We start from the raw sequence: 27,844 nt of genomic DNA on the forward strand, positions 1-27,844 counted from the left end.
CTAGAATAATTGCAGTTTCAAACGAACACGTAAAAGTTATTCTAAAATTGTTTGTGAAATTCGTCATTTGAAGGCAGACAGTCGCCTTAATATTTTTTTGAATTCATTAAATTTTGTTGTATAGAGATATTTGTTTTTGAATATTTCTTGATTTTTTTGAATGAATTTTGTTAGCTAAAAAGCAAGTATAAAATATAAATCTCTGCGTGATGCTTATCGAATCAATTTTCCACGAGATGAACTTTCCGAAGAGAATGATAAAAGGCCAACGCGATAAATATAGCATCATATTTGTATAAATAACCGAACAAGTCAACTAATAGAAGAAGCCTACTAAAGAGAACGGTGACCTCAGAACCCCGCCTGAGGGCGCTGCTTTACAGGAAGAATTAAATTCCGCATCAAAGCCACAGTCAATTGAATCAAAATAATACCAAATTTAAATTCATTAAACGCAGCTCATCACCGTGTGAATACGAATTTTAAATGCAAAAAAAAATTTCTACCACATATTTATGATGTTTCTAAACAAAAAAATCGAACTCATAGATTTCATATAACGTCGTTTTATCCGAGAGAGAGCATGAAATTATCTCATCTTTTCGTTTCGAAGTCAATTTAATTATTTTATCTACTACTAGAGGGCGCCGCAATTCCAAACCCGAAAGCGCAGTGGGAACCCCCCCCCCTTCCCCCTGCATGCCAACTTACCGGCACCGCCAGCAGTTGACGGTCTGTGCAGTGGATAGTCGAGTCCACGGGAGCCTTGAAACGGTTGATGACTGAAACCGCTACGCGGCTATACGTTTAGTACGTACTACTGCGAGTTGTGTGTGTTTGTTGTATTTATGAAAATATCGAGAAAGAGAGAGAGAAAAATTTTTTTTTCCTGTTTTGTGTTTTTTTTCTGAAATAATTTATCATTTTTGATCGCGTTGATGAGCACCTACTCATTACGTTTATAATTATATCTTTCGATGTGGATTAGTGTACTGTGCGATCCCGTTCATATAGACCGTTGTTCTTCTATGAGAGGAATTTGTTTTGCTTTTTTTACTGCAATTCTCTTGCACTTAATTAATAATTGAACAAACTCCGAGAATAAATAATAGAGGGGAAATCGCCATCTCTCTTCCCGACAGAGAAGAAAAACTGCGAAAGGATTTTGTTTTTGATTATTCTTTTTTTTTTTTTTTTTTTTTGATGTCTTGGATGATGTGTTGTGGTAGGTGATGAAATTCATCGGCCGTGAAAGGACCTTATAGGAGGGGATCCGATCGCCCCTCCTCGAGGAGAAGAAAAACAACAAGAAACGCGAATTCGTCTTACAGTGTCCTTAGAAAAAAAAAAAAAATTTTTTTTTTTCTTCGTATATTTGCCTTCCAAGATGAGGACAGCATTCTTGTGGTGCAGCTTATTGTGCCTAGTGGCTTCTGCCTGGACAGCGAAAGGTCAGTTTTGTTTAATATTTCTATAATACGTACTTCTTTTCACTCTAGTGCAGACAGTGAATTAATGAACTTCTTTATTTTCAATTTGTGTGGTAATGTCAGTTTTATTAGTATAAAAGAAAAGCTAAATATCGAATTTTATTTATAAAATCCTTCCAATAGTAGTTATACACGTGGAAAAGTATAATTTCGAAAATACTTACATTAAACGAATATTTACTCGTCCTTATACAGGGTGTATTATAAGTGCTAATGCGGCCTTCATCTGATCAACCGACCGTCGTAGATGGATGATTCCCGTTTCAAAAATGCTCAAAAGTCGTTCAAAAATTACCTTGTACTAGTTTTGAGAGAGAAAATACAGCGTGTAACAAAATGAAAAATCTAAATTTTTATGCGGTCCCCTTGTCCTCTAACTTCCAATTAGAAAGTTGTTTCCCTGTCTCGCCAACAGAAATAAAAAAGAAATTCAATGTTTCTAAGTGCTGTATTCACTAAGATATTTGAATTCAAAAACCGCAGTTATGAAAGTTATGAAAGAAGAGCAAAAACTAACGGACAAGGCTCCCTTCCCTCATTCATGCTCACCTTTCCAAAATTTTATCAGATTTTTTGAATTCGAATATCTCGGTGAATATTGCTGCTAAAACCTTCGAGCTTTTTTTTACCTCAGGAGAGACGGAGCAACAACTTTCTAACTGGAAGTTAGAGGACAGGGGAAGAGTATAAAAATTTAGATTTTTTTTTATTTTGTTACACACTGTTTTTCCCAGCCACCTCTTTGGGCAGTTTGCCTGTTGTGGCGTTGTATTTGTATTTGCATTTTCCCTCTGAGAACTAGTACAGGGTAATTGTTAAACGCCTTTTGAGCATTTAAAAATAGAAACTAGACCTTTGCGACCGACAGTTGATGAGATGAAGGCCGCAATAGCACTTCAGGGCAACCTGTGTAGCTTACTGTTGTTTTACTACAATTTTCAATTTTGAATAATAAGATAATGAATGGAATGAAATGAAATAAGGTTGAGAAATGCCATTATAATATATACAACCGAATGTAAGCATAATGCAATAATACATTCTTATACGTTGTATTCGCAGAAGGTCTTTGTAAAATAGTAGAATTAAATGAAAAAATAAATAAATTTCAATTATGTTTTAAGTGATTAATATACTTCGTATTATATCATAATACAAAGTTAAACTATTTAATTTGTCTTCCCTGTTATTAATTATATAGAAATTATTAAATTATAATTATCTTTTTTCATTGTATTCAAGTGCGATCAGAGCCCCCCCCCCCCCTCCTCCCTATGACCCAAATAAAAGGTATACAGTCAAAAGAAAAATAAACGTTTATAATATTCATTTCAGGGCGAGGGTCGTAACTGTTTTTAGGGGGGGGGCAGGTATGACCTCCCTCTCACTATAAATTTAGATAATCTTATGACAGATTTTTTTCCCAAAAAAATTTTGCCGCCCTCGGGTGTTGTCCATCCCATGCCCTCCGTCTAGCTCCAGCCCTGTCATGGAGTATAGTGATGTCAGCCATTCCCAGTGAGAGGACCCTGGTTATGATGTAAGAAGCAAACAGAAAATATATTTTAAATTAAGTATGTAGATTCCAACACTCGCTACAAATGCATGGATATATATTTAATTAATATTTTTTTTTATGTGGAGAATGGAAAAAATAGAATTATATAAATTTTTCTTATTGACTTTGTAATGGTTAATTTTTCAAGAGAAAATGTCTAGTAATGCCCGTATTAACACAACAGATATACATACATTGTTTAGTATTCTAGCATTTTGAAGTGAGCTGAATAATTTAGTTGGAGAGATTCACTCAATCTCTATTTAATCTCGTATAAATTAAATCCCATACTCTTATGTTATCTCGTATGCTTCATAAAATCGGCAGAATCTGCAATAAATACATAATTCAATATATTCATTGATATCTCATTGTAATCGATGGAATCTCCTCATGTTTAATATATATATGTATATGAGCCTCGAGCAACATGGATAATGCAGTATAAGTCGGTGTTAGCCATCGTGTCAAATCCAGAGATTACGGGTATGCGTTTATCATCGGCGATGTAAGAATAATATGATGCATCATCGGTCATCGGGGTACACCTTCCACGTGCTTCTTCTTATCCGAATCGTTTTGTTGTGGCTTTATTTTCCCGGCTCATTCAATCTGATCGACGAACGACGCTCCATCCTTTTTTCAATGTTATTGGGTGTTGAGGAAGTGTTGGTGTAAGGCGCGTTTTGTTGACGGGCCTTGATATGATGATAATTGTCTCGTTTTGATGTCCCTTATTTCCTTGGTCGGTCTCTCTCTTTTATACAGCTAAAGGGATGGTGCAGAAGATGATGAGCATCTTGACCCCTAGCACTAAAGACTGACGTATAAGTCACAAGAAGCGATGTAGTTATTGGCCGCGGGCATAAGGAAATGGCATCAATGTCTGCTGGGTGGTAAAAGAAAACATTGAGGGGAAGGGAGAAGAAGAAATGATTTCTTATTAGTAGCAATAGTTATAAGGAAGCGAAACCTTTCTGATGATGTCTTTTCTGGAAACCATCCCTCGAGGTGCCAAAGATGACTATCCCTTCTTCTTTTATTTTCATCTCATTTGGAATCATTTGATATCAGACCATTTAAATAATAATCATCCGGACAAAACTGAGATGGTTCAAGTCACGAGTATGCCATTCGGTCGGACGTATCGGGAAGTGAAATCTGCAATTTTAACACCCAGATAATTACGTTGTACGCGAATTAACATGTTTGCTTCCGTTATCGCACTTAATTTTTATTTGTCGACAATGCGGGCAATCGAGGTGTCAGATTAATCAGTTTCGGACACACAAGTTTCTTATATCTATCAGGTTCAGTAGCGCGTTCCATTCGAAACTATATCCGAGGAGAAACATTATTAGAATAGGTTAATGTTCCTGTATGTTGAAAAATGCACAACTCGACTGAAATTCGTGTTAGAAATTACGTTCCTGCATTCAAATGTATTTTTGAACTTGTGACCTGATGGAGCAGCATTCTAAGGAATATATTTTCGCACAGTACTACCCAAAAATAATAATTTCAAGAGTAGTTTCGCTCCTATCTGAAATTTTAGGGAGGTAGTTTATAAAATCGGGCGTATATATACATATATATAGAAAACAGAGAAATACTTTTATTTAGAAAATTACCTAAAATTTAAAGGAGTATTTTCACACGTCAACGAGATTTGGAGGAGTAAAATTGAGTTTTTATGTGTGAGTCACGCATCTAGATGCGTATTGGCGAACACTGCTCTCTCAGAAACCTTGGTCTTCATCTTCGAGGTTTTTTCAGACTGTTTTGTATAGGTTCATTTTACACTAACTGGTCAAAAAGAAAGACGTCTAATCAAATTATATTTCACCCACTATGAAAGCTTCAGGAAAAGTGTTGCGATCAGATGTAGGGCTGTTCATGCTGTTTCCTTTGATATTCTGAGTACTAAGATTCGTTTTGAAATTTCTCTTAAATTTCGAAATTGATTCCCTTTCTATGTAGAATATGGGTCAGCAATGAAACGAAGTCTGATGAATATTTTATCATACTTTATGACCATTTATGCCCGACAATGGATATTTTCTTTCATGAAATAAAATGTTCCAGAATAATAGTCCATATATTTGTGACCACGAATCATCATTCGGACACTAGGATTGTGATCCACCAAGTGCCTCTCCAGATAGAATTGGGAGCCTACGGAACTTGTTAGAGATGGGGGTTTTAGTGAGGAGTCATTCGTCTTTTTCTGTAAAAGCAAAAGATCTACGTGAATAATTCATGCACAAATCATGTCCAAAAAAATCAATGTTTCGATATTGCATAGCCTCATGAAATTAATGTGACAACATATACGAATATAAATTTCAGTCGAAGGCGATCCAACAAAATTAGTAGAGGAAACTAACTGCAAACATATAAACGATCTTGGTGGGCACTTTCCTTCTTAAATGAATTTTGCAATTGTGATGCTTAGTGGTGTGGCAAGTCGAACTGTCTTGCTGTATCCGGCAGTCACGTTCACCTTCCTCAAGTAAAAATGTGAACTCCCAGGCAATATAATGAGGACTTCCGCATCTAATTCCATATAAAATGAAATTAAAAAAAAAAACAAAAAAAAACAGAGAACCGCTTTATATATAGAAAGTATATATATTCTCATCATACACCAGACTCCTATTTTCGTAGGGCAAATGTGACTGGACAGATAGCTGTAGGGCTTCAGAGCTGTAAGTTCGACATTTTTGACAGCAGTCATGCCCAATAAGATATAACGTCGTTATAACTGAGGTTGGCGTTTCTAAGACGTCTTAGGTATGAAAAATATAGGAAGATGCAAAATCACGCACACAGATGCAAAACATTTTATTATGAGTGAAGTGCGATCGCATTTTTTCGGGAAAAAAGGGAATTGATATCACAAATACTTGATATTGCCAATCTCGCCCAAATTTCACCAATTTCGAGCAAAATCGCCAATTATTGGAAATGAATATATCTCGGCAGGAAAGAAACTACAACACGTGCAGTGAATTAAAATGCATTTGAGGACAAAAAAAGTTGAGCTTGGCATATATGCCGGATGTCACACTCGTATTTATTATAGTTCATAAATTATGTGAGTAATACCCATCCCTGATTTTATTAAAATTGTGAATTAAATTTAACTTCATTGACAAATAGTACATTAAAAAACAAAAAGTCGGGTGGAATTATGGTCAAGTACGGAAATGTCCCATAGACGGCGTCGAGTCATACTAATCAGTAAATCGGATCATCAAAATTTTTAATATATACAGGGTGTAGTGAGTGAAAAGGTGCTAAAGCGGCCTTCATCTCGTCATCCGTCCTTCATAGAGTCAGGATTCTACTTTAAAAAGTGCTCAAAAAGGCGTTCAAAAATTACCCTGTACCAGTTTTGATAGTGAAAATACTGTGTGTCACAAAATAAAAATCTAATTTTTGAATGCCTTTGAGAATTTTTTTTTTAACTGAAACCCAGCAATATATACCTCTACCGCAGACGATTGATGAGACAAAAGCCGCATTATCACTTGCAGGGCACACTATATATATTTTTATTGTTAGCTATCAATAGTAAACCAAACTTCATGTGTGGAAATAATCCAAAATTGATATGACCTGATTATGCAGCTATCTGTCTATCATTAAGAAAAAATGAATAGTTAGGGTGAACTTGTCCGTGGTGAAAACTCAAATTCAACACGCTTTGTATGTTTACGCGAAATTCTATTTTATATTAAAGAACGTACGTTATTTTTTCTTATGCTGTGATACATCGGTTTAAAACACCGTTTCTAGTTCAATAACAATGCAGTTCCCTAATAATAGATGTCTAAGGAATCCATGGCGTGTATTTCGGCGATTGCGGTTTCAAAAAAAATGCAACGCCATTACAGTCGAAGTTATGTTTGTTTTTATTTTCCCGTTATATGGATTTTATTCCGTTATTTTTTCCCAAATAAAATGTTTGTATTCGATTACACGAACAGTAGTGGCTTCATCAAGTTCTTACAACCAGTTTTTCAGCCTCGTTTTTCGATCTACTTCTTGTAGTTCTCTCATTTTCACGATGTATCGAGTTTCACAGAAAGAGTAATTTAGTCTACAGATTATGTCAGTTGGTTTTACCATGTGGAACAAGGGGGCTTAACTTTTGGAGGAATGAGGGCCGCTTCATTGATTTGAAAACCTGTCTTGGGTCATTTAAGACAGCACCGAAGGTCATCGAAGTGATCTATAAATGCCCCGCGGGTAACTCAAGTGATCTGTAAATGTACCACAAGCAACTAAACCTTTTAATGGCAAATGTTTGAAATTGAAAACGTCGGTTTAATTAATTAGAAAAAGATATATATTTTTCTTACATGAAAGAACTTGTTTTATTTCCCTTTCAATATTAATGTTGTGTCTATGGACATGGGCAAGTCGAGAAAACATAGGTAATTTCTGTTCATGAATTTTATGGTTGATATCTCTAAACTAAAGGATCAGGAGGGAAAATATATAAGTGGAAAGCAATTAAGAAAAACTTAATTAAAATCTTAATTCGGCCTGTAAAATGATAAGTGACCTGTAAATGTGTCATGAGCAACTCAAGTGATTTTGAATTGCGCCGCAAGTTTTTCAAGTGATATTTATCTATAAATATGCCGCAGGCCCCTCAAGTTATGTGGAACTGTGCCGTGGGCCGCTTAAGTGCTTTGGAAGTGTGTCTCTGTGATAAGTAAATATGCCGCGGGTCACTTAAATGATCTGCGAATGTGCCGCGTGACACTTATATGATTTTAAAACGTGTTTCGGGCCGCCTGGGTAATCGGTAAAATTGCTAAGGATCACTCAAGTGACGTGGAACTAAACAGCGAGTCTCTAAATTGAGGTCGTGGGTCACCATACATGACTCCGAGGCCCGCATATGGACCGCGAGTCATGGGTTGAACATGTATTACGTAGAACATGTCATGGTGTGTTTATTCACTGAGGGACCGAAGTCGTACTAAGAAGGATTGATTTTATTGAGGAAATTCTCCAAACTCGAAATATCAATTCTTCTATTCGACTATCAGTCGAATTCCGATAATAATTTCATTGAAAAAGAACTGAAGATGGAATCATAGTTTATGTAACATTTATTGTTATAAACATCATTTTCTTCAAGTGAGCGGAACGAGCAGCGGTATATATAACTCGAATAACCAGTATTGTTATAGTCAGTTACTTTTCAAGTTACTGTCACTCGAACAGAAAAGACACAGTAAGCAAATAATTGGCTAGGAAAAAAGACAAAAATATGTGCTCGGAAAAATATTTTTCCGACCAGATACAGAAATATCCTACACTCCGCGAATTTCTCCTTCGGGGAGAAAAATAAATAAAAAACACAAATATTTTTCTCCAAAATAATACATTGAAAAATTTTCCGTAGACAAACACAATTTCTTTTAACAACTACTTGTACCCATCCTTGACAGACTAGACATTGGAAAACAGTCTGACAGAACGTTCTGGAACTGCGATATTGCGGCGACAAATCTACATCTCGCCAATTTCTCTGGTTTACCGTTGCTTTATTCGTCGTTATTCTTTTTTTTTTTAGAGAAATTCCCGATTTTCCTTCAGATCTCTTATTGGAATTCACTCCCACTCGAGACTTTCAAACTTATTACTCATATTCCTATTTTATACTACACAGAAAAATGTTATGAAGTTTGTTCCTCGGTATTCGACCTACAGTCAAACTAGGGTTCAACAACATTGAAGATTCAACGAATTTTGAAATCCAACGAAGTATGAAAAATATATGAAAGCGTAATCAAATTTTGAACATTAAGTTGTTTATGTCTCTGAGGTGACCACGGGAAATCCACTGGAAACTGATCACATCAACATCGGTCAATACTGCCAATTCTCGCCAAAAATGCTACCAATTTTCAGCAAAGTCGCCAATTATTGCGAATAAATTTGATGCGCAATGAAGTGCAGCAGAAAGTGTGCAGTGAATTGAAATGTATATATCCCACGACAAAACAGAAGTATAATATAACATATATGTGTATGGTTTTGTACCCATATTCATTATAATTTATAAATTCTGCAAGGTATTACTACCATCCCGGACGTTAGTGAAGGTTGTGAAGTGAGCTTCATTGAGAACATTAAAAAAAGCCAGGAAAAATTACGGAGAAATACGGGAATGTCTCATTTACGCATCATACTAATAATCAAGTCTGATTGCTATATTAATGTAATTTGAAAACTTGCATTGTATAATAAATCTTTTTTTCTTTTTTTTTAATGTATTCGGCGTTCGTTATAACGACCCCCATCGTTCCGTCGAAAACTGACGTTATACCAGTTGTCGTACAATCGAAATTACATTCATATAAGGTAGTTGTTGTATGAAAACATTTGGGAGCTATCCTATAGGTCATTACAATGGAATAGTCACTATAACAAGGGGTCATTATGACGAGGTTCGACTGTAGTTGGATAGCAATAGAACAGCAGACGAACATTACCTGGATGTGCTAATCTCTCAAATTGTCGAGGGACAAGAGCATAACGGTTTTTCAAAATGTCAGAAATTGTCGCTATATCTCGAATTCGTGTGTTTTCATCGACGTTATAAGGAAGGATCTATACATCAAACGCTATAAGAGTCAGCAGGAACCGACAATTTTTTGCGTTGTAACCGAGGACGTTATATCCGAATTTGACTGTACATTTAGCATCATTTGGCGTACCCATTAAGAGAATCGATAAAAATAATGATCGATAAAGCAACATTCACTTTGTATATTAATGACACGTTTCATAATCGATTCCCCTGTCTTCGGGGGGGGGGGGCAAGGAAATGACTAAATCATGTTTACGTGTAATAATGATTAATTACTATTATTAAACAGGGTAATAAAAATTTGTTCAGGCGTAATAACATCTCATCCTTATATATATATATATATATATATATATATATATAGTGTGTGTGTGTGTGTGCGCGTGGTGTATTCGCCCACATACAGATGCTTCTGCGTCTGTCAGTTTTACTTTTATTGCCATTATTCTGACTCTCCGAGAAAGTCTTCATTCATGTTGACAGAAAACAAATTGACTTCAGATGGGAAATTAGGATTAATGTATTCTCTGGCCTGGCTCCCATCTTCCGGTCGGAAGAATCCTTGTGGTCAAGTATCAGTAGTTGTATTTGTGTTAATCTACGGTTTCATGGCCACAGGTTGAATATCATCATACATACCCGCCCCGGTGTTCTCAGTCAGCATCTAGGGATAATGGCGAGATGCTGTTACGTGTTTTCGTCCTATCCAACCACTGCATTTGTTCGATTTTTTTTTTCCTTTGGTCATGTCGAGGGTAAAATTCCACATTGCGTTTCGTCTACTTCGTTTTGGAATAGAAATTTAAGTACAGTAGAAGTCCGTTATAACGAGTACAGCTTATAACGAGAATCCCGCTATAACGACTGGTTTGCAAGTGATAACTAATGGTAAAGATACGAAAATATTCAGTTATAATGAGTTGTAAATTGGAATCATTCGCTATAACGTCAAAAGGCTGAAAAATGCTAGTTTTTCTCTTTCTTTCCCTCTTTTTACTGATTGAACATGATGGCGTTATCATAGCACATGCTCCACGTAAAAAACAATTATAAAGTTAATTCGAACAAAGAATGGATGTAGAAAAATGTGAAATTGTTTTAACCGCTTCTTCCTATTATTGGGCTTCCTCACTATGGACATGGGTTATGTCATGATTTTATTCGACTTCAGTCTCTTCCAGTTGATAAAAGAGCACGGCACCCGAACTGCAGTTTGAAGTCATTACGAATGACTGATTGAAAATTGTGCTACAAAAAAAAAACCCTTCTGATTCGCAAGAAATTGAATGTTGACGAGACCATACAGCCATGGGAATGATCAGTTCCACGGTATAATTATTGAGGATTTTATTTGTTTAGTTGGTCGACTAAATCACTTTGATAATACGAAATTCTATGCAAAAAGTCTAATTAACTGTTGTGAGAACAAAAATTCAATTCCACGACTATAGTTCTATGCATCTGTTGATATTATATAACGAAGCGATCTAAAATATATTTTAATTCATATAAAGTAGCAATTTTCTACAATTTTATCACTTTGCAGAGCAAAATATGGAAAATTTCTTTTGACACGAAAGTTCATTATAAAGACAATTCTTTGGTAATTGCGAACTGTCGTTGTAACGTACTTTTACGTTACTTCATTGGCAGTTTCGATGAGGTGTATGACTAATGGATGAGCTTATTCTAAAAGTACGCAAAACTCTCAGAACTAATCAATGGTACACAATTGTAGTGGTTCAAATCATGAGTGTCATTGTCTTCCATGCGGGCTGTGATGTGTCTATAAATTACTTACGTCACTTGGAACGCTTTATACATGAGATCCGTAGACATCGTATTTCTTGGCGTGGTAAAATGCATAGAAGAGAAAAATTGTCCAACTTTATCGGGGAAAAATACACGTTTATTTTATCTCTGAACACGCATGACTTCAGCAGCTCTCAAAAGATGACACCGACAAGGAATCAACTTTTTTCTAGATAAAAAGATATCATATTTGAGAAAACCAAACTAAAAAAATTGAGAAAAGAAAATTTGTAAAATGGAATTTTTTTTTTACCATTTATTTTGCTACGTATATTGAAATATACGCTGTTGAACAATATTTTTTCAACGTTTTTTATCCACTGTAACAATAAGTGATAATAATATTCACTGTCTGTGTGAAAGATATCCTGTGTTTACTGTTTCTTTGCATTTTATATACAAATATTTGATAGGAAGTGTTTGTTGAACGATGACATTCTTTAACTTTTGAATGTTACAACGACAATGTTCAGTATAAATTTCTTGAAGACTTTATTTAAAAAAAAACAAACAAATAAACAACCTCACTTGCTGTATCAGTTTAGGAGCGGAAAGCCTACAAAATGATGTTTTCAGAAACGTAAATACTATACTTGTGAGTCCAATTACGGTGGCGACGCTCCACAGAGTGTTGTAGGTGCTCGAGTACTCTGACATCGTATTTTGTATCACGGACAAGAGCACCTATAGAATTAATTCAGAAATTAAAATCTTCTACTGAGACACGCGCAAGTCTAAAATATTTCCTACTCCCCCGACCAAGAAACACGGTAACCTGATAATGCCAGATCGTTGGACAATAATCAGAAACTGAAATAATAACTGAATAAAACTGAAAGAAGAATAAATTCATCCTTTTTTTTCTATTGCTTGGCCAGGTAGTTTCTAGGATTCAGATTTCGCTTCGTGCCTGTTTAAATTCAGCTCGATAAAAATTTTGAGAAGAAACTAAACTTCTCTCATATTCTCATGAAATCATTTACAATAGGTGCATCAGCATAATATAACTGTTTTAATCTTGTGAAATTCATCGTCTCTGAGCACAATGTTCTTAGAGATTGATGATGTAAGTTCTTGCCCCTACTACAATGAAGATGATTCAACGAATAATGTGAAACGAAGGAATAGAACGTGAATTATGAATGAATCTCAGTAGATGAAGTTGTTATTAGTCTCGGGTCTTATTAAAGGTCGAAAAACCCTTTATTCCTTAGCTGCTGGTTGTATTGGTAGGATTGCCTCCCGTGTTTGAGATTACATGGCATTCATTCAGCTCTTCAGCTTCACGCGATGGCAAATATGATTTCGGAACTCTCCTTGAGAATGATGTGAACTTCGGAATCGAAGCTTGTAAAGACCATAATTTATTTTTTATTTATTTATTATTATTTCTATTGGTCCTGCCACCGTGACTTCGGAGCGAAATTTACTAATAGGAAAATTGTGCACGGACCCTTTTATTATTATGTGGTTCGCGTGCGTATTTTAGAGGATCAACATGGCGTGTCTCGCACCGCGGTTCGTGGAAAACGGAATCACAATGCGATGATCTGGTGACATCACGACATCTAGGATTCGTCACACTCTCTCATAGTCTGTCTCGGCTTACTTGCGAAACTGAACTTCATTTATCGGTAATTACTGCTTGTAGCTTAGCGTCCCAAGCAATCACGCGACGGTTTCATCAATTAAAATTTTACAGTTCAACAACACCGCGAAAACAAAAGGCTAATATATGTGTCAATAGATTTTTCTTACTTTTTTACTAGTAAAAGCCTTATTTATAGCCAATACAAAAGAACAGATTTTCCAAAGTTCATAAAAAAATTTTTCAACAACTATAAAAATTATTTCATCGAATTGAATATAATATAAACCGACAATTTTTAATATACCTAATTAGTTGACTTTTGAGATTTATTAATTCCTCGTATTGAAAAGTATGGAAGTACCGGTACCGGTATCATAAAAACCTCGAAATTAGAAATTGAACTTTTCCATATACCGTCATTGGTATTCATTCCGAACTCATGAAATAATTACACTCTCCGGAAAATAAGTTTCCAGAGTACAGTACTGCTGGACATGATAAATTCCAGAAGCTAGATCACTGTGGTGAATAGAAAATCGGTATTGCTGTCTATATAAAATTTTCTATATGTGGTTGCTAAATTGCAGCCTATATAAAGTTGGCACAAATTTTTATAATTTCATTACATTACGTCTTTTAACATAAACAGTAAATTTAAGTCCCATGGAGGTCGAAAAAACATCATGTAAAGACATTTTTCTTGAACAAAAGCCATACTTGACTCCTAAGAAACTTGGCTAGCACCTAGATGTTTTTTCTATTTGTCGCATCGATATTATGTCGATAAGCTCTGCAATACATTGTATTCTATCTGCATATACGCCTGCAAGTCAGATATAGTGCACATCGCCCGAAAAATTTTTAATCTTCAACAAGGCTTTCGAGTGTTGAATGAGCTTAATCTCGTCTCTTTCTTGTCGTTGAAAACGGTTATAAATGCTCTTTGGCGAATGCTTTTAACTCATAACTTCTACTACTTGCAAGTCTAGACTCTCCTATAGGTCAAGGTAATACTTATTCAAATTTATGGAAAAAATTCTCTTTAAAACCTTACATATCAGGAAAAAAAATCCACAAAAAATTTGATTTCGAAAGAGAGTCCAGCTGATCAATAATATAAGGACCTTATTATTCAAATACGCCAGTGACGTCAGCTCATAGAGATGAACGAACAAAGAATAATTATTCACATTGTTTAGAATGAAAGAGAAAAAGTAACCCATAATCTAAATGTGTTGAAAATACACGGACCTTATTTTTTTTCTAATGAATACGAATCCCGAATCCTGTTTTGCACAGATGGAACGAATAGAGAACTTATTATATTATTCATAAAAGAAGAACAAAAGTCTTCATTTATTACGGAGTAAAATAAAAAGACAATAACGAAAAACAAAAGGAATTCTTACTTCACAAGAAATAGAAAACTGGGTCTTAAAATAAATATGCGAAGATAGAAAACTAATAATAAAATAATCATCTTGCATAATAACGAATGTGTTCTTCGCGTGCAAAAAGACTCGTTTATTTTCCAAGACATATTGCGAAGAAAAATAACAAAAACCACAAGAAAAATGAGAGGAAAGGAATGATATGGCGCATATCATGTGTTTTTGTGAGTTCATTATTGCTATCGTGTAGGAGGCTAACTCGTAATTATTCTTGACTGTGGTTATTGCGTCAGTTTTGAACGTTAGGGGAGATGCTTCCTAATAGAATTGATAATCAACGGTGCCCATGAGAGAAAAAAAAGAACAACTGATACGTGGATGCGGCTGATTGATTTATTAATGACATGTATTGTCTTGGAAAAGCGTTTTCCTTGCGTTTTTCTTTTAGCGCAATACAACTGTATTATGTCTACTGCTAATTACGTTTATATTTTATTCACCATAAGATTTACGCTTAACCATTGGATGAGAATGAGTAGGGTTAAATACATTAAAAACTCTTCATTTACGTGCAGTCTGATCTGAAATGAGAGAGAGAGAGAGAAAATTAAATTCAGTTAACGATCTCTTTCACCTTCAGAATAAAAATATGTCTTCTATCACACGTAGTCCTTACTTGAAATATGTTTGTATTGTTTAAATGCTGTGGATAACAATAGCTTTTTAACAGTTTTTTGAATAACATTAGCTTTTTAACAGTTATTGTTATTCAAACAGTAAGAATATCTTTTTCAACAGTACTTTGAATAGCTGTTTAGAATAATTTCTCCAACAACAAATTGAATAGCAATAGCTTCCCAAAACACTTTTGGAATAACAACAAATTTAAAATGTCTTTTTTTAATAACGATACTTTCTTTAACAATGATGTGGGAAACAACAGCTTCTGTAGCAATGATATTTATCAATAAATCTCAAACATTGTTATAAAAACCTGTAGCGTTCGAAAAACAAGTTTCACGAACAATTAGTTCTAAGAAACTATATAGCTTTGTGTGCTCTGGGAAACAATTTCCTTAAAGGTTGTTTTTGGAAAACAAGTTTCATCAACAATGCTCTGAAGTTTCACCAACCAATTTGCTCTAAGAAAAATATATATTTCTCACCAATATGCATTAATAACAATACTTCTTAAACAATATTCTACAAAAATGCCTTTCTAACCATGCTCTGGATGAAGTTTTGTTTTCAAAAAGTGCTCTAAAATAATTTGTCATGCTTATATATTAATGAATATATTCACACCGTATATGTAAGTGAATATTTTCATTTCATAGTTTTCGAAATATGAAAACCAAACGTTTCGAACAAAAGCATAACAAGCAAATTTATCGTTTCATAGAACAAGTTGATACACAGTTTTACGTGAATGAATAAAATGCATCTGAATTTAATGATTCAAAAGTAGAAATTTCTCACGTGAACTAAGATGCATAAACATACACACGCATTTAACCCCTCAAGCTCGGGGGATACGTCTCGCAGGTTGGAGGAGATTAAAATTGAATGCATAGATAGATAGATTAGATATTTAGTTAAAAAATTATAGCTTTTAAACTAATCATTGAATTGATTTGACATTTTTTTTTATGTTTATAAAATAACGTCTTGTCTATAATCTTGCAAAAATTTATTTCTTTTACTCTTTTACCATGTCCCAAAAATAGGATTTTTCTATAACTCAACTTCGTTACTGTAACATAGAACTACTAAGTATAGGGATTTTAGCTCAAAAGAACTTATACACGCTCTGTATAATAATAATTATACAGGTCGTTCGAGCTGAAACATTCTCTTTACAATAATATTTCGGTTCCCCACGTGTTAAGTAGCAAATGTTCACCGTTCATCACTCACAATAAAATATGACAAATGAAAATAATGTAATAATCATGATACCAAACATGTAGAGATCGTGAAATAATGGAATAGAAAATTATAAGATATGCATCTGGCCACCTCAACGTACTCAGTACGTCGCTCGTAGTTGAGGGGATAATAATTATTAAGAAAGGACTGGCAATCTCTTATTATATAAAATAAATCTCGAAAATATTTTTCAATTAAAATCTGTAAGATGAGAATTTGACGTAAGTTTGTTTCTCTTATTTGCTTCTGTAGTGTTGATTTTCTGTCTTTAAAAGCTCTATTCACCGAAATACTCTTTATTTCTCACGATCACACACACACACACACAATAATACATAAATAAGAAACATAAAATGAAAAATAAACGAAATTATAGAAGTTCGCGAAAAGGTGGCAAATATGATTTACCCTCGAGTCTCATCGATCCTTTTTCTTGTCCCAACGCCACCTATTCATGACCTCCTGCAACTCGGGAATCGAAAATAGTAGTCAGTATCCGCTTTCATTCTCTATTGAATCGCATGTCAGCATCATCGCTGTTCAGTTTAATTACGTTTTGTATATTAGAAGAGATATTCTACATAATCAGGCTACGCAATAATTAAGTGCGATTTGGAATTTCATTTCACCTTGTGTTTTATTACAGCGCCATATATTAACTTTTTCGATTTCACAAGATATTTGCTTATATTTTAATCAATCAATATATATTTTTTTAATATTTTTCGCGTTTTTCCCTCGTCTCTATTCATTACTATGAAAGACGCGAGATTTTGCAATATTAATGAATTAAATGAAAATTCTCTGTTTATTTTTGCTTGACGGAATGAATATAGATAATTACTTCTCACGTTATTAAATAGAGAAGAAAAAAATTGATTATTCTGAAAAGTTCATGTGTTTAATGAAATTTGGTTATTTAATTTATACATTCCTAAGAAAAATCAATTATTGTTCTCATTCCCACGTATTTTGAAATGAATGAAGCATCAAGTTACCGTATTTTTGACTTAATTATCGCTTGTTTTTAATCGTCAAGGTCAAAAATGCCAAAAGAAAATTGTTTTCGTATTCTTCATAGGAAATGTAGAAACGAGTTCACAACCTATATTGAATCGTTGAGATGAAATTTAAATAGTTCTTATTTGAATTTTATATAATGATGGGTTATACTTATAGTAAATGGCTTGGAGAGTACGGTTTTTTTTTAAACTTTAAAATAGAAACACATGAGTATAGGTCATCAATATAATAGTCTAGAGAGATTGTCCGCATACTCAGACTTAGCGATAATGAAGTGTAATTTGGATTTTTACTTCTCCTCGTGTTTCATATTACAGTTCCCTACATTAATTTACTCCATTTGACCACAAGATATTTGCTCTTCTTTTTTTATTATTTCTCCCGTTTTTTCATTCGTTTTTATTCTTCACTATGAAGGACGTGAGATTTTGCAATAATAATGAATTGAATGAAAATTGCTGAGAAATGATTGAAATTTATTTTTGCTTGGCGGAATGAATATAGATATTTTTCTTATACTGTAGATGTTATAGATTTTTTCTCACGTTATTGAATTGAGGAAAAAGTAATTTCTCAAAAATCTATGTCTATAATGAAATTTCAGTAATTAATTTTTACATTTCTTAGAGAAAATAATTATAGACTTTCTGATTTTCACGTTATTTTTGAGAATATAGATAATGAGTGAAATAAATTTAAATTACCGTACTTTTGGAGTAATTATCGCATAGTCTGAGAGGCAGCATTATGGCAAAAAAAATTTTGCCAACATGTAGCAAATGCAGTTTCCATGTAGTATAATGGAATTCAATGTAATATCTTAATTCAATTATCTTAAATTCAATGCAAAAAATATTTGATAGACACTGCTTGTCAAACCACTCGTAACGGAGTATGAATAGTTGAAATAAAATTTAATTAGTTCACATTTTGATGCGAAACGATTTAAAAATGCTGTGTGTTTAGATCAAAATTCAATGTAGATATCAATACCGGAAGCTTCCAAAATTATGTTTCTTACACGTTAGCGCCTGGTACACCAAGAAATACGGTGGTTTCCTTCGTGTTCAAATGAAACCAGTTCAGATCAGGGTTTCCCAAATCCTCTGTGCAAATCAGTTCGAGTCCAAATTCTCTCCTCTCCCCCACCTACCAATAAATGACTCAATATCAGAGTTTCTTAACGTTTTTTGTCCCACGGCCCCTTCGCGTCACTCATTTGCAGTCCACGGAACCCCGTGCCAATAAAATAAATTATGGACCCTCTGTACCAATAAAATAGAGGAAATAGACACCTTTACAGAATAATATCCAGTACGCTTACATCCAAATGTAAGAAGCTATTCTTATCTCATGGAAGTTCACGGATTAAATGCGATCTTCCCAAGGATCCCGCAGAAGGTCAATGGTGACCCATTTAAGATCTCTTGGTTTACATAAATGTAGAAAAAACAAACTATGTGTACATTTGGCAGTAAATATAGTATTAGGACATTAATGTGTTTGTCCCCTATTAATTTCAAAACACACTCTACGTTCGTTATAACGAACCCCCACCATTTCACAGAAAATGAACTATATTCATTGGGTTGTCATTATAAATTTTGAATCTGTGTCCGTGCATATTGGGAGGAAATTATAAGTTACAATAATCGTGTTGATGAAATGCAGTAAAGCAGTTAGAATGAAAATATATAGGGTTAGAAATTTTTTTTTCTAATTAATTGCATGGCACGAGAATTTTGTGCCAAATTCTTTAAATATCAAAAAATCTTGGTCAAACATACTTAAAAGCCGGATTTTATTGATTTATTTGCAAAAATGAAGCAGGTCAGAGGCGAGTTCCGACGCTGTATTGGGTTAAATTGCCTTTTTACGGCTTTATATATGGAAAATATCATGGAATGAATAGCAAAAAAGGATGACTTATTGTATAATGAAACGGCTGTAATAATACATAGTCGTGAGTGCGAGTACCGACTTTATTGACGTCTTGAAATCTTGAATCTGTTATCTATACCTACCATGTCCTAACATTAGTATATTTTCTCATTCGTCGAAGACATTAACATGTGTATTATAACTGTGTTTCCGTCCCATATTACACATCAAGGTTGGTAAAGGATGGATGAGAGGCACTGAAACTTGATCTGCCAACGCCCATACTGATTTTTCTCCGCCTTTTGACATACGGTGCAGGTGTTTATTTCGGAAACGTGTAACGCTTCCTTAATCCAAATCCCGGCATCAACATCTGCCTCAGAGTCTGTTTTCACAAGATCGCCCTAAAAAAAGAAGTATTGTCGATGGTCACGTGTAAGAGAAATAAGTTCGTTGTGGTTGTTGCGTGTCCCTGAGGCAGATGTTTATTAGTTAGAATGAAGGCGTAAATATTGAGGTGAATGTAAAAAAGAGATAGAAATTGATAGTAACATCCGCTTGAAACAGATGCCTTCACATTGTGATTCATTACGGTGTGCGACTTGACCATGATACGTTCGGTCAAATTGAAATCTAACCGTTCGTAAATTAATTCGTGGTATAAGGTAAATAAAGAATAGATAAATGGTAATTGATGATTTCCATAATTGAAGGCGTGTGTGTCAAATCAAAATAGTTAATGATAACATGCCTTTAATGGCATTAAGCACACATATTTATCAGCAAATAGTATTACGAGTGGAAATCAAATTTGAACCGTAATTATTTTATATAACGAATTGGTGCATGATGGAATATGCGTGTACGTGTTGTGTTCCAATCGTGAAGTTTGTTACTGTGTAATGCTTGTTATGTGTGGTGCTGTAATCTCTGCCGTCAATTTTTCTAACTATAAGTGAAGTGCAATGATTGAATAATTGTACCGTTGTAGACCTGTCGCTCTTTGTGGCGAGCTTTTTTTTAAAGTGAGGATCGGCTCACATTTGCGAGTTGGGAACCACAGAACACCAACTTCAGCCGACTACCACTTTTTATATATATTAAAACATTTTTATATACATTAAGATATTAAAATTCAACTATAAAACTTACTGCCGATCATAATGGTATTGTAAGCAGCCCTCAAGAAAATTAGAAATTGATTTGGAAGTACTATCTCGTTAAGCAAATATTCGAAAATTATTCGATTTTTTTTCAAAGGGAGGAAACCACGCATTTCACAAAATAAGCCATTCTTCTTAATACCACAGGGTTCTGTACCACGACTGGATACAAAATAACTTTATTAAGGGAGATTAATACCATTTTATTAAGGGAGTTGGAACACACATTTTAGAATTTTTTAATTTTCAAATATTATAAAATTTTATGCTTCTAACTGTGTTTAAATTTTTGTTCTGCCTATACTGGAAATATTTTACAAATATTTTAATATAAACTGCTGGCAGACATTATATATGCTAATGTTTTCCATTAAAATAAGCCGCCTGTCAGTCGAGTGGTTAGGGAACTAGCTTCTCACTGTGCAGGTCTGGGTTCGAATCCCGGTGTGGGCATGGATGTCTACTAACACTAACAAATTCCCTGGACGGATCATTCTGATCCCTTGGGAATACGTGAAGACCACGTTATTATTATAAAATGTTATTTTCTCAAAACTAATTGTTTTGATAGATAAGGAAAATATATTCGAACATCATTCGTTCAAATGTCTTGAAACTTTGTCTATCTCTCAACACTATGGTGTTACATAATTTAAAAGGAGGATTTTTTACTAAAATAATTAAAAAAAATTATGGCACAAAATATAGGTACATTTTGGTGATTTTTGAAAAAGATGCATGTTGTCGAAGTTAAAATTCTATATAAAAAAGAAAAACAATTAAAATCCTGAAAGATCGTGTTGAATTGCATAAAAATGTCCATAATATTTTGGGGAAAAAAATTGAGTGTCTAAAGTAAATAGAAAAAATTTTAAAATGTTCCTTAAAGGAAAAAAAATTTTCCCACAGGAAAGCATGGGAAGCCAAGATCGTGCACCAGCCTCCTAAGCACAATCTATTTGGAAGAAAACGACTACCATATTTGTTAATACGGGGTTAATTCGAAAAATATCCTTAAATATGTCTAGTTGTAATTTATAGATAAGAGAGAGAACCTACAACCCGCTTCACCAGAGTTTCAAAACAAACACTTTTCAAGAAAAGAGTTATACATACGATAAATGCCTGGATTAATCGCCCACCGTGACCAATATTCACTAACACCTCTTTAAATATTCATAGCTCGAAACTAATTAATTCATTGCGCGAACTTTACCAAGTTGCTCGGGATTAAAAGTTAAGCTATAATTTCTGAAATGTCAGCGTAACTCGCACGCGAACCCGAAATTCCGATGACTGTAGGTGATAGGGGGGTTGTGCGTTGAAAGATTTTTCAGATAAAGAGACTCGTTAGAGCATTAAGGCTTCTTCTTATTATAGCCAAGAATACCCTACTGTTACATAAATATCATAGATATCATTTTTTTTTTTTTTTTTGCCTTTTACACACCGAAGAACGTTCATTTGAAAATAATATTAGGCTATATATAAAAGCTTAAATTAACGCCTTTCGTATTTTTAAATTTGCCTTAAATTTTATCCCTTTCAGATCCGAGCATTCATTTTTTTTAATTTTCAAATCTTTCTACATTTTTGCTACTCAAAAAATTCATAAAATTCATTAAAAACTTAAATGCTTATAAATGCTTATTTTTTTTCCAATTTTTCAATTTTTCAACTTTTTTTGTGAATTAATAATGCACTTCATTAAATTTGTTTCAGCCAAAGTGATACAGACATATACATGATTCATCTCCACATGTTTTTTTTCAGAATTGTATTGCTAAATTTTGTGTAATAAATCGTACTTTTCCCGGAAGCCATCGTAACCCCCCTTCCCCCCGAAAGTTCAGATTTAAATGCTGCCCTCTGATGAAAGCCCCCATAGTGTCCATATTCATCACATTTCTAACTAGAAACTTACACAAGTCAGGGCTTAACTTCCTGAGATCAAGAGGAAAAGCAACACACACATTTGTGTCACCAGGGTCTTTGTGGACGCTAAAGAAATAATAAAATTACCATTCAGAAATTAACCGCTATTTCATTAATAGAAAAATATTCTCCTAGATTAAACCCGTTTTGTATGACCCCAGCTGGACATTCCCCGGGGACCTCAAGAGCTGGGGGAGGGTGGGGGGATCGGATATATTAAGATAACATAAATGGTTGTTCATATATATGAGTAGAACCTTATTACTAATATTTGTATGTGAATTAGGAGGAAATAGGACTCGACAAATCTCCAAAAACTTACATACCCAAATCGATAGTTGGCGTCACAATTGTGGATGGAAAAATATAACCGGTTAATATAAGTCCCGCACATGTCGGGCAATATATTTGTCCAGGTATGATAGACAGTCACTTTCAAACAGGCAGGAGCGTTAGAACATTATTTCAAACATGGTGCTGTTAAGCCAGCTGTATCCTAATAGATTCGGTATCAGATAACTCATAAGAACCTCTATTTCATTGCACCGTTATATAAAATTTCCACTTAAGAATTATGTGGATATTTAAAACGAAAAGAAAAGAGTCTCGTAACAGTAATAAAATCCTTTTAAAATAATATAAAAATCAAATAATGTCTTGGGTAAATATTACGTCTTAAGCAAAGATTTTTAGGACGTATTACAGGTTCACAGGATTAATCCCTGAAAAAGTGGACATCTTTGCAGCAAAAATATTAGAAACCGAAACTACTTCTTATAGGTCGATGCCCTTCGTTTGGATGAGATTTCAAAAAAACTACTAAACATACTTAGCGAAGGACTAGAGTGAGTGAGAGAAAACGTATATATAGTAGAGATGAATAGATATACTGATGGATAGGTGCACATATGGGATAAAAAAAATGAAAATCTACCTCCTCCAAAATTAGGTACCACCAAACGCATACACAGAGACACACATACACAAGGGAACACTTAACCTCACCCTCCAAGGCAGCATTTTTCTTAGCTGAAAATAGTTTTTAGCTTTGGCACCCCGAGTTCCAATTTTTTTTCCCATTCTCGTTCTTGACAACTCTCAGGGGCAGGAACACACAGACACACTTTATTCAAGAGCAGAACGAATTCAGAAAAAAAATATATATATATAATACAGAAAAGAAAGAGGAAAGACAATAACTCGAAGCCACAGAGAAGAACTGCAGAAATGAAGTTGACGCCCAAACGCCTTGCTTTTCGAACGAACCCAATACTCTCAGTAAAGATCTTTTCGAGAAGTAAGAAGAATCCTAAGAATACAAAAAAAAAATCGCATCTTTTACCATTCCCTTAGAGCCATATATACATACATATAAATTCAGGTAAAACTAGAAAATGTTGGATATGAAAAATACAAAAAAAGTGGAAAAAATGGACATTTTGATTTGATGTTCAGCCGAGCGAGAATTCAAAGAATTTTTAAATTTTGCAAGTTAAAATCTGGAAGAAAATATGGATTTTTTTTTCTTTTCCTATGTACACATATATATTTTTTTTAACTTTGTCTTTTGTCTTTTACATTTTTCCCTAGATTTATTCTGCCCCACTTTCCCTCATATTCGAATTCCGCACAGAAAACTGATTTTCCAAGCCGTTATCGGGATTTTTTTTTTTTTTTCAACTCAAAAAATAAGAAAAATAAAAAGAAAATCGTGGAATATTTGCGGTTGACCGGATTTAACAGCGCTTCTGCTGTTTGTTTAGTCAAAAAATAATTCTTAACAGACTTTTATATTATTCCTTTTTGGTTTTTTTTTCAGTATTAATCTTTTACACGTTGAAAAGAAGTTCTGTTTTTTTCCGTATCGCACGGAATATATTATGCATATGAAAGTTAATTTACATTTCGTCACCTAAAAACAAATTACAACACGAAATAGCCTTTTTTTTGTTTAATTCTTGAGATTTCACAAGTTGGAATGAATTTACTGTGTATTGTAATAAGAGTTTGGTGGTTTTTTTTTCCTCATCATAGAAAACAAACTATGCAATTAACCTATTTTTGACCGCTCATCTAATTCGTGACCGAATCCTACGTAGTTTTGTCCAATTGCAATGTTTATTGCTGATTACTTAAATAACTTATTTCTGAAGATTCCAAAAAATCGGACACTAATTTAGTATGTTTTTCTTCTAAACCGATTCAACTTTTTAATTAACAAATTAATTAACTTGATTCAGTTAAAATATTAAGTAATTATGATTATATACGGGAAATCCCGTTCATCAAGAAACTAAAAGAAATTGAAAAAAAACCCAATTTTTTTTTTAATTCTGCTTGTAATGAGGACGTATAAAAAGTCCTATCTAAAATTATAGTGCAATTTTTAAAAAAAATATAATTTATAAAAAAAATCATAAAAAATAAATTTATTTTGTAAAAAAAAAATTCTTTCAGGCAAAACTTGCAATTGATCTCGAACATAAATTCAGTGTTTTTATGATCGGATTGTTGGAATTTATTTTGATAATTTATGCGATTTGGTTCTTAAAATTTCACTGATAGTTTTCTATAGTTTATATTATTAAGTATGAAAGAATCTGATATATACTGTACAGCCAATTTTATTAACTTTGAAAAATCCTATTCTCACAGTGCTCAAATTACTAAAATTCTGTGGCAGCAATAAGAAATATATTTTGTCCATGTTCTGTAGCACAAACATATAAGTTTTCAGCTTCATAGAACTTGTAAATTCTTTCATGATAAATAATATTTTTTTCCGATATAAGAAATGTTTAATAAGGATTTGTTAAAGCTGTTCAACATTGTCAAATAAAAGTGTCAATAATGATTTTTTTAGTATTGTTTGGCTACTACTTCTGTTTAAACGTGAAATGACATTTTTTGGTAAAAATTTATATTACACATTTATATAATATTTTTTAGTTTCATAGAAATATTTCTATGATAAATAATAAAATTTTTTTACAAATATAGATTAAATAGAAATATTTAATCAGCGTTTTGAATTCTACTTTTTAACTAGGCAACATCAAACAAAGATCTGGGCAATAATTTTTTTTCATTGTAATGTTGGCTATATTACTTTTATTTGAAAATAAAATGTTTTCTTTAAATTTATATTTTTTAGACTTTTTCAGCAAGCTTCAAAAACATATATTCGCTGAGACCTTTTTGTAACAATACATATATGGAACAATAAGATTTTTGAACAGAAATCAATTGTTTTCCATGGTTTTTGCCAGAATGCGAATCATGCATCTCGTACAGCTCGAGTAGAATAAGTTGCGCTTGAAGCCTGGGAAAACCGAAAAAAAAATAAACTACAAACAAAACAAAAAAACTATGTCATAATAAAAATCAACACTTCCGGAATCATCCCCCGCTTTTAACAATAATATCCAGAGAACAACAGAGCGTTAGAAAGATAATCTAGAGGCAGACAGAGGCCTGGGGGCGCTTGCCAAACATTTCACAAAAGCCAAAAGAGCACCTCCTATCGTCATAATAATCACCACTGCTGGCCATTTTGCTCGGAGCTAAAGGCCGTGATGACCAGGTCGTGGCCTCGATGTGAAACGGGTCACTTACTATGACGAAAAAAAAAGGAGAAAAACTTCATCGCAATTTTTTATTTGTCATTTAGACTCAATGAAAAAAATAAATCTTTTATATTTTAGTAGAAAATGTCTGCAGATTATTCATTTTCGCGAAAGCGCAGACAAGGCGATGAATTCGATATCCAACAACGATTTATTGAATAAATTAATGATTGGTAAACATTTTATCGATGAAATATTCACCAAAATACAGTAAAAGTCAATTATAGATAGATCTGGCAATCACGGAAGATTTTCTTCAAAAGGATTCCTCGTTGTTAGGAATTACAATTTTTTGTTCTGTCAGGTAGAAATTGTAGAAAATTTCTGCTGCATCTGCATTGTGTAGTAGGACCTCTCGGTAGCCGACACGCATGGGAAAAAAAATTTGTCCTCTAACGGGGAGAGTCCACTAATGGGGAGGTACGATATGCAGCGGAACCCCGTTTGTATGACTTACGTACTTATACCAGGTTTCGATCGCGATGGGTTCCTATAAATTTTAACGTTGAAAATCTACATGTTATTGTAAAAGTGATACACCAGTGGTTATACAGAATCACAGAATCAACATTCGTCTTGATAAATAAAATTTGATTGCATTTATCACTTTTACCGGGGATTATGCATAATTCCCAAATATAGTTGGAAAGTCTGATAAATATGGAAAAATTCATAATTTTTCTTCTCTTAATTAAATCAATTAACTATATTTAACATTAATCAATTAACTATATATTTACATACATTCACTTCTCATATTTTTTAATAAAAATTAATTAAATTAAAATATGTGTGAAGGAGATAGAAATATTTTTCATAACATTATCAGTCGTACAATGTTGGCTTTCTTCACATTTAAAATTCAATATGTGCAAAACAAAAACCGCATTATCACTTGAACACGCCATCTTGGACCATAGTTATGTTCAGTTAATTAAATAATTAATTGGCAATTTATCATATTTACCAACACAAGCTCTTGGGGTTATTCATAATAACCGTTGAATATGATTTTAAAAAAGATCTTTTTACTACCAAAAATAATTAAGTCAGAGTTTGGGAAAAAAATTAGTTTGAATAATTTTACTGTCCGCAACCGACTGTATCCACTAACGGGTAGTGAAATACATAAAAACCCTATTCCACAGGACCTGGGATCAGGAAACTTTCCGTTAACGGAGAATGTTCGTTAGGAAAGATTCCACTATAATAGCTGCTAGATATCAATTTGTTTCAATATTGATGAATGAACAGGATTGTGGGCAGTCGTGAAATCGATTTTCGATCTCACCACGATTTGTTTTCTGAAACATTTTTGCATTCTAAAAACGTTTTAGTGGACTGACAGAGCTTCTGAAATTCTTATCGCCACACCAGCCCTCAAAACATGAGGCATCAAAATGTTAGGAAAATCTGTAAAAAAAATTTAGAATAATTAAAAAATATCAATTTTTTGATATCAACAGTCTTTAATCCCCTACTCCAAGGTGGTCTGATTCACAATTTTCACCAAAAAAAAAAAAAAACGCACGTAAGTAATATAAATTATATCAATCTGACCGTAACACGACTGCTGTTTTCACTGGAGAGGTGTACGGAGCAAAAAAACTGCAATAACAAATGAATAAATTCATCAAAAGGATACAGTAATAATAATAATAATAATAAAATTAGATAGAAAATCTGTACCGATGATAATCCATTTGTTTTAGTTGAGATAAGTTTTCATACTTAAACCCTGTTGGTAAATTGCCAGGCAATCGGTCTTTCGCAGCTTCAAAAAAAGATTAGATAACAACGTTAGGTTAAATTCCCTCCAAAAAAAACTA

At 33.5% G+C, this 27,844-nt stretch overlaps 1 protein-coding gene across 2 annotated transcripts in view; it reads left to right on the forward strand.

Moving 5' to 3' along the window:
- Positions 1–736: 736 nt before the first annotated feature.
- The window catches only part of LOC149076046 (nephrin-like), a 238,813-nt gene continuing 211,705 nt past the window's right edge, over positions 737–27,844 (forward strand). The window contains exon 1 of one of the 2 annotated variants that reach the window (XM_089243569.1): positions 737–1,451. In XM_089243569.1, the coding sequence (XP_089099695.1) occupies positions 1,388–1,451 (64 nt within the window). In that variant the 5' untranslated portion in view covers positions 737–1,387. The remainder of the gene's footprint in view (positions 1,452–27,844) is intronic. The other variant, XM_089243570.1, reaches the window with a different exon arrangement.

The sequence above is a fragment of the Pholcus phalangioides genome, unplaced genomic scaffold (genome assembly GCF_987345545.1).
Source record: "Pholcus phalangioides strain wild (caught in Gottingen) unplaced genomic scaffold, Ppha-v1.0 ptg000015l_1, whole genome shotgun sequence".
In the NCBI taxonomy this organism is placed as follows: Eukaryota; Metazoa; Arthropoda; class Arachnida; order Araneae; family Pholcidae; genus Pholcus; species Pholcus phalangioides.